Source organism: Procambarus clarkii, chromosome 5 (genome assembly GCF_040958095.1).
Source record: "Procambarus clarkii isolate CNS0578487 chromosome 5, FALCON_Pclarkii_2.0, whole genome shotgun sequence".
Lineage (NCBI taxonomy): Eukaryota > Metazoa > Arthropoda > Malacostraca > Decapoda > Cambaridae > Procambarus > Procambarus clarkii.
This window is the reverse complement of record NC_091154.1, coordinates 34,065,124-34,078,044: the sequence shown is the minus strand read 5'-3', so window position 1 is coordinate 34,078,044 and position 12,921 is coordinate 34,065,124. Positions and strand designations below refer to the sequence as shown.

Genomic DNA, 12,921 nt, shown 5'->3' with positions numbered 1-12,921 from the left:
TCCACAACAGGCTTACCACTTCCACAACAGGCTTACCACTTCCACAACAGGCTTACCACTTCCACAACAGGCTTACCACTTCCACAACAGGCTTACCACTTCCACAACAGGCTTACCACTTCCACAATAGGCTTACCACTTCCACAACAACAGGTTTATCACAGTAATTTAATACCACTTTAATTTAATATATATATTTATTTAATACAATATTTAATTTATTTAATAGTAATTTAATACATGAATCACCGCCCCATTACCTCGAGTAATTATCCACGAAGACAATTAACTATACAATCAATTTATCAGTCCATTAACGTGCTCACATGCCTACAATTAATTCACTAGAGCAAATTCGCAAGTACTGAGCATGAGGTTATTAGCTAGATCATAACTACGCCAAGAGAAAATTCACAACTGCAATTGATTCATATTAACAATAGGCGCACATATACAGCTGGTTCATAACTACAGCTGGCTCATAACTACAGCTGGCTCATAACTACAGCTGGCTCATAACTACAGCTGGCTCATAACTACAGCTGGCTCATAACTACAGCTGGCTCATAACTACAGCTGGCTCATAACTACAGCTGGCTCATAACTACAGCTGGTTCATAACTACAGCTGGCTCATAACTACAGCTGGCTCATAACTACAGCTGGCTCATAACTACAGCTGGCTCACAACCACAGCTGGTTCAAGAATACTGTCCCAAATATCTCTGTCGCCCCTCACTTCAATTACTCGCACTTCACATTAAAAGTTAATTAAACTTTTACACACTCTCTCTCGTCCAACTTTCCTCCTCAAGATGTTTCCTTCAGAACTTTTTGTCATTTATAACACAAAACATGTAAAAAAAAAAGTATCCATACACTCTGAATACATATAACTAGACTAATATATATAATTATGTAGCCAGAGTATATATATATATATATATATATATATATATATATAAAATGTATGTGTGTGTGTGGTCTATGCCAATATATACCCACATGGGGATTGTCAGCTCAAGTGCTCCACATATATTGGCAGGACGACATCAGTTCTTTCAAGGTGCCTCACAGTGCGCACCAAAAACAAGGGTCCATTAGAAGAGTGGGTGAGGCTTTTACCCTGAGCAGTGGGAAGGGAAGGTTCTCAGCCTGCTCGCGGGAGTCTGTCTGCTCCTGCGCCCTCCTGAGTACAGAAAAATCACACGAATTCTACACTCAGCGAAACCATCAGATTTAGATAGACTAGAATGATTCTTGCAATTGTGCACAATATTTCACACCACAGCATGCCACACGACACGGAACTTTTGCAAAACTTTATACACTATTCCCTATTTCAACATAATGTAATAATATATATAATACTGCGCAATGTAAAAAAAAAAAATGTCTATCTATATTTTCCTAACCTACACAGAGGCACCGTGGTGGCCGAGCCCAAGTTCAGAGGAGGGGGTGGGCGGGTCGTGGGCGGCGCTGGGCGGCCGTGGGCGGCTGGAGTGTCGTATGAGGGCGGCACCTGAACCCACCTTCCACTGGGCCACCCAGGATGGACGGGACGTGCAAGCTGGTCACAAATATACGTTACAAGACGTCCAGGTACAGTGTGACATAACGAAGTAGTAGAATAACAATAGAAGAAATAATAATAATAATAATTCCAAATGTCTCTACCATCCATGAACCTGACTTCTATCTTATTGGCTGTGGGTGAACGTACACAGATTGGGGAGCGGGGATAGTCAATGTGTGATTAACTGCTTCACTGCACTCACTACACATCCTGATGGCTCAATGATAACACACTCATCTCGAGCTTCGCCAGCCATTTGGTCTGGGTTCGAGTCCTGACCAGGGAGAATTGACTTGGTGCCAATGTTTAACTGTTCGCCTCTGTTCAACCAGCAGTAACTTGGTTGTTTTGTTCTGTTGATTTTTCAGAAGTTCTGATAAAGAAGGCAACAGACAAGCACGACTCTTCCTTGCCCAAGTAAATTATGTATTACTAAATCAGGCCTACGATTAAATGTCTAAAAAAAAATTTAGGCCTAGGGCAGGTTAGGTTTATAGTCAAGCTGTTTTAATTTTTTATATACTTCTGAATGTGTAATATGTGAACCATATTAATCTCACTTTAATCCTTGTTATATATATATATATATATATATATATATATATATATATATATATATATATATATATATATATATATATATATATATATGTGTGTGTGTCGTACCTAGTAGCCATAACTCACTTCTCAGCCTACTATGCAAGGCCCGATTTGCCTAATAAGCCAAGTTTTCATGAATTAATTGTTTTTCGACTACCTAACCTACCTAACCTAACCTAACCTAACTTTTTCGGCTACCTAACCTAACCTAACCTATAAAGATAGGTTAGGTTAAGTTAGGTAGGGTTGGTTAGGTTCGGTCATATATCTACGTTAATTTTAACTCCAATAAAAAAAAATTGACCTCATACATAATGAAATCGGCAGCTTTATCATTTCATAAGAAAAAATTAGAGAAAATATATTAATTCAGGAAAACTTGGCTTATTAGGCAAATCGGGCCTTGCATAGTAGGCTGAGAAGTGAGTTCTGGCTACTAGGTACGACATATATATATATATATATATATATATATATATATATATATATATATATATATATATATATATATATATATATATATAAACTGCTCTCAGCTCTCTCTCTCTCTCTCTAAACAGTATAAGTAATATATGCCTTCTACAAGCTAAGAGCAGTCATTCTACAACATTACATTTAAAAAATACACCTCAAACAAAAATTTATGACGAAGCTTTTAAAATAAAATATTTCATTTGATGTTGAATTACGTCTTTATTATGAGTTTGTTCCGCTGGTGCATTAAAACAAGGACCGTTGTCCAATTTACCGCTTAAATCCCCTTTTGTGAAATTTCGCAAAATTTTTGTCCTCTGGTTTTATAACTAAGTAGATGGTGAGACATGGGGATGTGGACCCGTGAGAGGGGTGTTGACTTGTCGTGTAGCAGGCTGTTCTCGCGACCGTTCCCAACGTCCAGAAACTGTCGTACTAAAGTGTCTTACCCTAACCTACCAGAGGACCCACAAACAAAACAAAAAACGGGACATTATGCCAATTCCGCGAGCCGATATAATTTTCTAGTACGACAGTTTTTGACCAAAGGTAAAGTATACGTCAAAAATGCGTCTTGCTATTATGATGACGGGCTGCTTATGGGGAGGGGGGGGGATGAGGACTGATCTTGAAGAGAGGTTGTTGTTGTTGTTATAGATTCAGCTACTCGGAACAAGTTCCAAGTAGCACAGACTATGGTGAGCCCGTAACTTACCTGGCACAGGACTTGTAGAGAGAGAGGGGGGTAGGGTGACCCCAGTCTTGTAGTGGCCGGGAAGGAGACGGGGGGGGAGAAGGGGGGGTGGCTGTGGTACAATGGTGGCAGAGTCCCCCCACCAGGAATCAATAACCAGCCGAGTGACGTGTGGTGCTCCTGAAGGGAAAATATTGTATCAATTTACCGATCCGACAGGACTACACCATCCAAGATCCTGTTGCGGCAGCTCCTGCCTAAATTCTTTTTCCCCTTGAGATTTATCGAGGCAAGGTAGGATCTGCAGGTGTCTGGCCGGCTCCGGTGGGACGCTGAACTAGCGAGATCCCCGCGCATGAGGCTTCAGACGTGAGCTGATTGGTTCTTGCTCGCTCTGACGTCCACTATTGTGCTGTTCCTCCGGCTAAATTAAGCTTCTGTAAGCTTTGTTCTAAGGTTAAAGAACGGTGAACGTGTGTGTGTGTGTGTGGGTGTGTGTGTGAAAGCTGAACTTGGAAAATCGACGCGAATGAGAGTCGAGACGGTGGTAGTGGGGCTCGTTGGGGACCAAATTAGGACACAAAATTCCACATTATAAGCCAATAAAAAATGACCAATACCCTAATGGCCCATGGTACTGGAGACATAACCCACGGTACTGGAGACATAACCCACGGTACTGGAGACATAACCCACGGTACTGGAGACATAACCCACGGTACTGGAGACATAACCCACGGTACTGGAGACATAACCCACGGTACTGGAGACATAACCCACGGTACTGGAGACATAACCCACGGTACTGGAGACATAACCCACGGTACTGGAGACATAACCCACGGTACTGGAGACATAACCCACGGTACTGGAGACATAACCCACGGTACTGGAGACATAACCCACGGTACTGGAGACAGATCATAAGCCTGAATCGAAGAATATCTGACCGAAAGATAACGGCGAGTATTCAGTTGCTTGCAACGTCAACGTCACCATTTTCGAATGCCTGTCAGCTTGGACTCTTACTTGACCAGTTCACTAAACTGACTGTCAGTCAGAGTTTAGTGAACTGGTCAAGTAAGAGTCCTGTCTCTCTGTGTAGCGGTCCTTATCGACAGACTCACCTGGTCCCGATTCATTTTGCGTCGTGAGAACCAACTTTAATGCAACAAGAACACTCTAAAGAACCTCTCAGTGGGTCGTCATCAAAATTCGCAATTTATAACTAATGGCTTTTAGGGTATCGAAGCTGTATTCGTGCTGAAGGCAGCAGATGCCAGTGGCAGAATTCACAGAGTTTTACACAAACGTAAAATTTAACGTTCATTGACAAAGATTATGTAGTAATGCAGAGCGTGCTTCTGTTACTCCAAGATTGGTGTCGAAAAAAGCTAATGTCGCATGATGGAGACACTGGGACGTCTCAACTGATTGAACACGTGGTTCACTCGTTCAATCACTTGAGTGCCAACTGGATATTCAGGCAAGCATTACAATGGCATGTAAGCTGAACACAGGAATGACGTGTCCCGCTAACGAGTCAATAAAATATGCACATACATCTGAATGTGTTGTGTGTGTGTGTGTGTGTGTGTGTGTGTGTGTGTGTGTGTGTGTGTGTGTGTGTGTGTGTGTGTGTGTGTGTGTGTGTGTGTGTGTAAGATACACATTCACTCTGACAGGTGGAATAATAGCGATATCACACAGATAATCACTTGTCCACCATCGGTCTGTCTTTAACTCAGGCCTACACCCGTTGCGGCTGGGTAGCCAGGCGAGTAGCACTGAAGCCCGTCCTCCTAATGGTTTCCGACGTCAAGAAACTGTCGTCAAGGATTAGTGCCCTTATCCTAACCTACCAGAGGACCCAAAACAGAAAATAGGACAGTATGTCAATTTCGCGAGCCGCTACTATTTTCAAGTACGACAATTTTCGCCTTTTGTAAAGGCGAAAATGCGACGTTCTTTTATGAGGACGGGTCGAACACTGGCTGGTCAAGGACTCGACGCGAAGACAATCAATATGTACAAGAGAGAATGTCTCTCTGTCCAAAGTTTGAGGCCAGACGCTAGAGGCTAGCCTCACCTAACTTTGCACGGGGAATGGTCTGGGGTACACGATGGACAAAGGCTAGTCAGGGATGCCAGAACTCAAGAGGAAACAGCGGCCGAGGGTCACATTCTGACCACCCCCCCCCCCCCCACCCCCTCCACATGACGATTTTGGCACTACACTCTAGCTACGCCTAACTAAATATTTTGAAAACAAAAATGTAAAAACACAGTTATAGAAATGTACACCATTATTCACTGATCTCGGGAGAACATAACAGAAATTTCCTGATATTCATACTTTGACCGTAGTACCATAAAACATATAACCCCTTCTCAGCCCCCCCCCCCCCCTCTCCTCCCTTGTCAAGGAAACCCGATGTATTGGAATCAATAATACCAGTACTTTTGTGACCGTTGAGCGCTGATCTTTGTGTGTCATCAATTATAAAATTTAGCTTTTTCCTGTGAGATTAATTATGTTGTATTTTTTTTTTTTTTGACCGTCCATAATTCAACTCCAATGAACAGAACTTTCATTTGAGTCTGAAATGAAGACTCTACTACGATTTCGAAAAATTGCATGTTCTGAACTAAAAATCTACATCCATCCTGGATTTAAAAGGTCAAAATTAACTGAACTCGTCAAATCGACATAAAAAATTAATTCTTAGAACCCAAAAAATCGTCTGGGAATATATTGTTTTGTCGTTTGGGAGCTCTCTGAGGAAGCACAGACTTCTCTGAGGAAGCACACGCCACTCTGGGGAAGCACGGACGTCTCTGAAGAAGCACAGATCTCTCTGGGGAAGCACAGACCTCTCTGAGGAAGCACAGACCTCTCTGAGGAAGCACAGACCTCTCTGAGAAAGCACAGACCTCTCTGAGGAAGCACTGACCACTCTGGGGAAGCACAGACCTTTCTGAGGAAGCACAGATCTCTCTGGGGAAGCACAGACCGCTCTTGTGAAGCACAGACCTCTCTTGGGAAGCACGAACCTCTCTGAGGAAGCACAAACCTCTCTGAGGAAATACTGACCACTCTGAGGAAGCACAGACATCTCTGAGGAAGCACAGACCTCTCTGAGGAAGCACAGATCTCTCTGAGGAAGCACAGACCACTCTGAGGAAGCACAGACCTCTCTGGGTAAGCACAGACGTCTTTGAGGAAACACGGACCTCTCCGAGGAAGCATAGACCTCTCTGAGGGAGTTTGTAACATCTGCTGATGTAGACTTGACTAAATGTAAACTCTGTCAGCAGGACTATTCGCAAACTTTTAGTCATTATATAATGGAATGTGAAAAAATCGCGGAATTCAGAGATAACACCATCAATGGTGTCCAAGAAATGTGTAAGTACTTCATTCATAATGATGTGCTGCCCGAAATCTTAGCGAAGTATGCAAAATTTGCTTACAGTAGGTAATGCATGCACATGACTGTAAAGCTGCCGCCCAGTTTGGTGGGTGTGGAGCAAGACTAGTAACTGCGTGACTCACCATAGATGTAAAGTGCCTTGTATAGTGACTGTTGTGAGCCTCTTGTTGAATGACTTGTGATACAAAAGATTATTGATGTGTGCATTTATTTAGATGATTGTATATGTATGTGTATGTATATATGTATATGAATATGTATATATATGTGCATGAATGTATGAGTATGTGTACATGTATATATAACATTAATAATTGTGTAACTAGCGTCAAAAGATTGTTACTTGCTTAGCTAAACGAATTGGAGGGTTCAGTTCCTGAACCGATTATGTGCCTCTGTAATCCTTTACACCACCACTCACGGGATGGGTATGGGGTGCATAATAAAGAAAGAAATTGAATTGGAAGCACAAACTATACAAACTTTTCAGGATATAAGAAAAATAAACAATGTCAAAGTGTAGCATTAAACTTAAGGGAAGTAGAGATGCAAGACTAACGAAGGACAACGTTTTCTCGTTTCGAGATGTTGAACTTTTAAGTGTATTTCCTCCGGACGTCTTAAGCGGGAAATCAATGTAGATCTTGAATAAACGGAAGATATCTCGGAAGTAATGAACATTAACCTAATGGGGTAACATTTTAGCCTGATTACAGCGTCATGTACAGTTTACAAACAATAGCAGTAGTGGTGGTTGTTGCAGTTGTAATTGTTGTAGTCGTGGTTACAACATTTTTAAGCCATTGTATTACAAGGTTTGCTGCTTGTAAAGTGTCTCTCTCTCTCTCTCTCTCTCTCTCTCTCTCTCTCTCTCTCTCTCTCTCTCTCTCTCTCTCTCTCTCACTACTAACACCAACTTGTACCTGGAGTAATGGCCAGTGGAGGCGAGACGACACCGTGGAGGCAGCGAGCGAGCTCCGCGCTCTTACAAGCGCTGTCAACCTTTACTGCTGCACCCATTATTTCTCTCTCCTCACACAACCATTAATCTCCACCTTTCCCTTACTTCCACCACCCAACCCCCTCTCCTCTCCCCCCTCCACGAACACTCCCCCCACCTCCCCCCTATCCCTTTTCCCACGGTAGCTGTCTGATGGAGTTGTGGAGTGGACGTCAGTGGTGGAGATACGGGAGGTGGCGCCCGGGGACTACGGCCGGTACGTGTGCAGTGCTGTCAACGCCCTGGGCAAGCATTCTGTTCCCTTGGTGCTCAGCCCCCCCGTCCCGCCCGCTACGCCTTCACACCTCACGGTAAGTATCCAACAACTTTTATACACAAACAGTAGACTTTATACGTGTGAATTTACAAATGCCGTTTAGGGATGGTGGGGGGCTTAAGCCCTGTGAGTGAAATGCATCTCCTGTTTTCTGTCCAAATTTTTTATTTTTTTTTAAATTTTGCCCCGAGGGGGCGAGTTTATTGGGCAGCGCCACTCATCTTGTGAGTGGACACACCGCCATAGTGACAGTATTGGGCAGCGCCACTCATCTTGTGAGTGGACACACCGCCATAGTGACAGTATTGGGCAGCGCCACTCATCTTGTGAGTGGACACACCGCCATAGCAGCATGTACAACACTCCCCAATAGGAAGAAAACCCGCTCCAATATTGTGACTTGTTGCGCCGTATATGTATTGCATGTGACTTTTTAAAGAAGTGGTCTGGATTAATATTCTCTAGCGTGTTCGGTAATATTAAGGTCTCGATAAGATTAGCTTTGTCAGGCCTGTTTTGTTGTGTTCTTAGTCATGTGACCCTCAACCGTTCTTGGTAGGGAAGATGTCTTTGTTCTGGGATGATTTTTATCGCGGTGTGTTGAACTTCTTCCAAAACAGATATGTCCGAATGCCAGGTGTCCAAGCTTGGATCTCTAAGATTGTGTCGCATCGGGGAATTGTACAGCCGAATAAACACTTTCTCTTTGTTCAACTTTCATTACCTGCCGCCAAACACACACTGAAACTACGACGTTGGTACAACGTTCGAACAAGTTTTAACACCACCTAACCAGTTAATACAACCAGTATAGCAAGTTGTAACAACGTTCTAATACGTCATAAACACGTTAAGCCAAGATGTAACAACTTTATTACAAGTTGTAAAAAGCGGAAAATAGACACAGTTTCGGTTTGTGTTTCCAGGGCTGGTGGAGCCTAACTCCTAGGTCCTTTTTGTCATCAGTCTCCTGCATGGTAGTGTTGTTGAAAAGACAGTTGTTATGTGCATTGTTATGCACTACGAGTAAGGTAGTTGTTAATATTACAAAGCATTTGCCAGTCTTCTGGCTATTTGGGATCTGTTTGTTAGGCTTCAGTATCGTTTACGCCTCATACTTTTCCATATATCTTAGTATCGTCTGCAAATTAGATGATGTGGTTTGTTATATTCTCATCTGTGTCACTGATGTATATAACAAAAATGGTTGGGCCCTTGCGGTGCCCCACTCACCACATTTTTCCAGTCAGATTAATTTCTATTTAGGACGGCTCTTTACTTTCTTTGTTTCAACCATTGTTTATCCATTCTTGTATTTGAAACATTTATTTCATGTTCTTGTAAATTTTATTGCTTTACTTCTTTTGGTAAGCCTGATCATTAACTATGGCTTTGTGCTTTATGTGACTGTTTAGCAAGCTTTATTGGTGCTGTGTCGCTTTTCTTAAGTTTGTGACTCTTCCTATGTGTAAAAACTATATTTACGTTCCTTCTTTTCATAGTTTTCCATCTTCCTTTTCATGTACTATTTCTTATGTTTATTTACATAAATAAACAGCTTTTATCCTATCCTCGTATTACTTGTAAGTGTTATATAGTCATTCCTGAATGGAATGACTGAATGATCTGGGCTGTTGGAGACTCGAACCCTGGACCTCAAGCGTGTGGGGCCGAAGCTCTGTCGACTGGGCTATGAGTAGTTTAATACAGTCATACAGGTTTACCGCTTTCTCCTCATAGGTTCACATTTTTGGCTGTCTTGTATTAACTACTGAACCTTGGGCAGTCTTTTTGCCCCGGTGGGCTATGATGCCTTTGTTGTGTAACGTTCCTTCCTCTCTCTCTCTCACTCTGCCTTTAAACATTTTGGTTTTGTGTAAGCCATCACATCTTGCTCTAATCTGTCCCTTAGCTCAATATCTCCTTGGACTTCATAAAAGTTTCCCCATATCTTCCCATTTCTCTCGTCAATAAAACAGCTTAAAGTTCTTCCTGGGTCCATTGGTCCCTCTGTGGCCATGAACTCAACTCTCAACATGATAGGACGCCTGGTCACTGACCCCTGCTGGTGTGTAGCAGTCTATCCTCTTTATATCTGCATTATTCTGGCCGAAGATGAGATTTAATCATGTTGGATCAACACTTCCTAATAGTTCCTTTGAACCTCGTTTTCTGTCTTGCTGGCAAGTGGCATCAGAATGTTTATCCCCGTCAATTGAACAAGTTTGGTGTTCGGGTGTGTGCGCCAGTGTGTTCGAGTCAGTCAGGGTGTGCAAGTCAGTGTGTGGCTGTCAGTGGTCAATGTGTGTGTGTGTGTGTGTGTGTGTGTGTGTGTGTGTGTGTGTGTGTGTGTGTGTGTGTATGCGAGCGCGCTATTTATTATCACTTTTTCTACTGATGTTTCTGAAACCAGTGAAGTCGCTTCAGTGAAATTTGACCAAGCTATTAGTACTGTAACATTCCAGAGGACGTCAGATATTGGTGGATTTAGATTGCGCTGTTTTTAAGAGTTATTTTTTGCAAATTACAAATATTATAGTACAAGCACGGCTCCTTGCGTCACCTACATGACCATTATCATTAAACTTTAGGACTCCTTTCTTCTTGACCGCGCTGTGGGATAAGAGGTATACAGATCTCTTAAGCAAACAAGTGCTTCGTGAATCCTCGAGCTGGTCTTCCACTTGTGACCCCAAGCCTCGCTCCCTTCCCATCACAGGTTGAGAACGTGTCATCCGACGAAGTGTGGCTTCACTGGACCCCCAACTTGTCTAGGACTCGCCCGTCTGGGTACATCGTCAGGTACCAGAGGATCGGGGCCGCCGAGTACCAGGTGAGGCTATGATGACAGCATGGTGTTATGTGGTGCTTATATAACAGCGACAACGGGGATAGTGAGAGCTAGCTCCTTGTGCCCCGTCCCTCGTTTGTACTGACGTCCTACTAACCTCTCTCAAATTAACATCATATTTATTTTTAAACTTTTGGATGGAATTGACTTCAACAACCTCTGCCTGAAATGCATTCCACATTCCTGCCGACCGCACAGGGAATGGAAGCTTCCTCACTTCGACGCAATTGCATGGCCAGTTTTCAACGCTGTTCCCCTTGTCCTGCCTCTTCTTAATTCAATAAGATTCGTTTATCTATTCTCAAGATTTTGTATGCAGTGATCATATCACCTCTTGCTTCTGTCCTCTAAGACGTTGTGAGGCTCAGTTCCCTCACCCTGTCCTCATAGCTGGTGTGGTGCATGTGGGGGGTATGGAGTGGGGGAGTATGTTGTGGTGCGTTGCATGATGTAGTATGGTGGGAAATGGTGTAGTGTAATATGTTGTGGTCGGGCATTATGTGGGGCACGTTTGGTATAGTGCAGTATGGTGTGTTGTGGAATTCGGTGGGTAGTATGGTGGGGGTATAGTGTGGAGTATGGTGTGGTGTATTATAGTGTAGTGGAGGATATAATGGTGTATTATAGTGTGGTGAGTATTTAATTATCTAACAAACGGAGGCATCAAATTCAGACAAATACTGCGTATCAATTATACTGTATACAAATATGTTTTTGAAAATATGACCTTGCAATATTGAATATCAAAGTTGTCCCGTTTGCATAATCCAAACAAATGATGGAACATATAAATCATAAACACACATTTATTGCTAAATGCACCATTCACTTGCGAGCTTTTATTAATTATTTTCATCCAATTTCGGTACACAGGTATTTATGAGGCTTTCTGTAAACTGTAAACTAGATAAAGGTTACATTGTTTGAGTCGGGAGGTGCTGTGTGACCCTAAGAACCCCCATCTCGCAGGATGGTTTGTCATACATGGGAATGTAAGTATGGTAAACTTTGAATGTATTATGGTTTCATATAGTCGGAGATAGGCTTATCGAGATTCATCCCTACCCTCCCCCCCCCCTTCCCTACCTGCCCTAGGCCGACAAATGATGCAGGATAGGCTTCCCCAGGATGCAATAGACAACAGTTGTCTAACTCCTGGTTTTCAAGTGCTTGAAGAGCAGATAGTGAGTCACAGAAAATTAATCCTTCAGTTTCTTCAGTGTCTTCTGATGCCTAATTGAATTGCAGTTTATTGGTTTAAGCCGACACTGTTAGCCTCCTCATAATCCACTCGAAATTAGCTCCCGGTGACTGACAGACTGAGACGGTGTGACCAGCTGTCATGCGAAATGGCCCCCGGATTAGCATTTACAGAGTACCAGCTATTGGCACAACCCCCGTAGCTCTTCATATAGTATACGGCTGGCATATAAATACCCATGTACCTAAGGATGCTAATACAAAGAGAAAGGTGTTGAACGTTGCCCCTGTGTCTCCCTCCTCACCGGGAGTATGTGAACGTGAGCGGGGGAGAGAGAACGTCGGTGGTGGTGGAGGAGCTGGCAGCCGGCACCAGGTACTCCATCAGCCTGCAGGCCTACAACCCGCAGGGACTCTCTCAACACACTCACCCTCTCACCACCACCACACTCGGTAAGTACTCACGCTGTATGATAACCTTTCAGTGTGATTTTTTTTTTTTTGAGGGGAGGGGGGGAAGGGGGAAATAATTGCTGTTGTTTTTTCAATTTTGCCCCGAGTGGCTAGTTTACTGGGCAGTACCACTCATCCTATGGCAACTAGATTCCTTATATTGAATCGACATCTGGACTACGAAGTTATAAAAGCTGAACAACGGTGGAATAAAAAAATAGGAGATATGATTATGACATACAAGATACTGAGACAAAGTATCAGTAGTTAGTAAAACATTTCCAAGAGAAGAAGACCATAGGTGGAAATAGTAACCAAAGGTATAAGAAAATACACATTGTATGAGAACCGGACATATGG

At 42.9% G+C, this 12,921-nt stretch overlaps 1 protein-coding gene across 1 annotated transcript in view; it reads left to right on the top strand.

The window, feature by feature from the left end:
- The window catches only part of LOC123766121 (nephrin), a 77,998-nt gene that overhangs the window by 58,595 nt on the left and 6,482 nt on the right, over positions 1 to 12,921 (top strand). The window contains exons 16-19 of the mRNA XM_069303588.1: positions 1,423 to 1,604; positions 7,927 to 8,091; positions 10,777 to 10,890; positions 12,420 to 12,561. Coding sequence (XP_069159689.1) covers positions 1,423 to 1,604; positions 7,927 to 8,091; positions 10,777 to 10,890; positions 12,420 to 12,561 — 603 coding nt within the window. The remainder of the gene's footprint in view (positions 1 to 1,422; positions 1,605 to 7,926; positions 8,092 to 10,776; positions 10,891 to 12,419; positions 12,562 to 12,921) is intronic.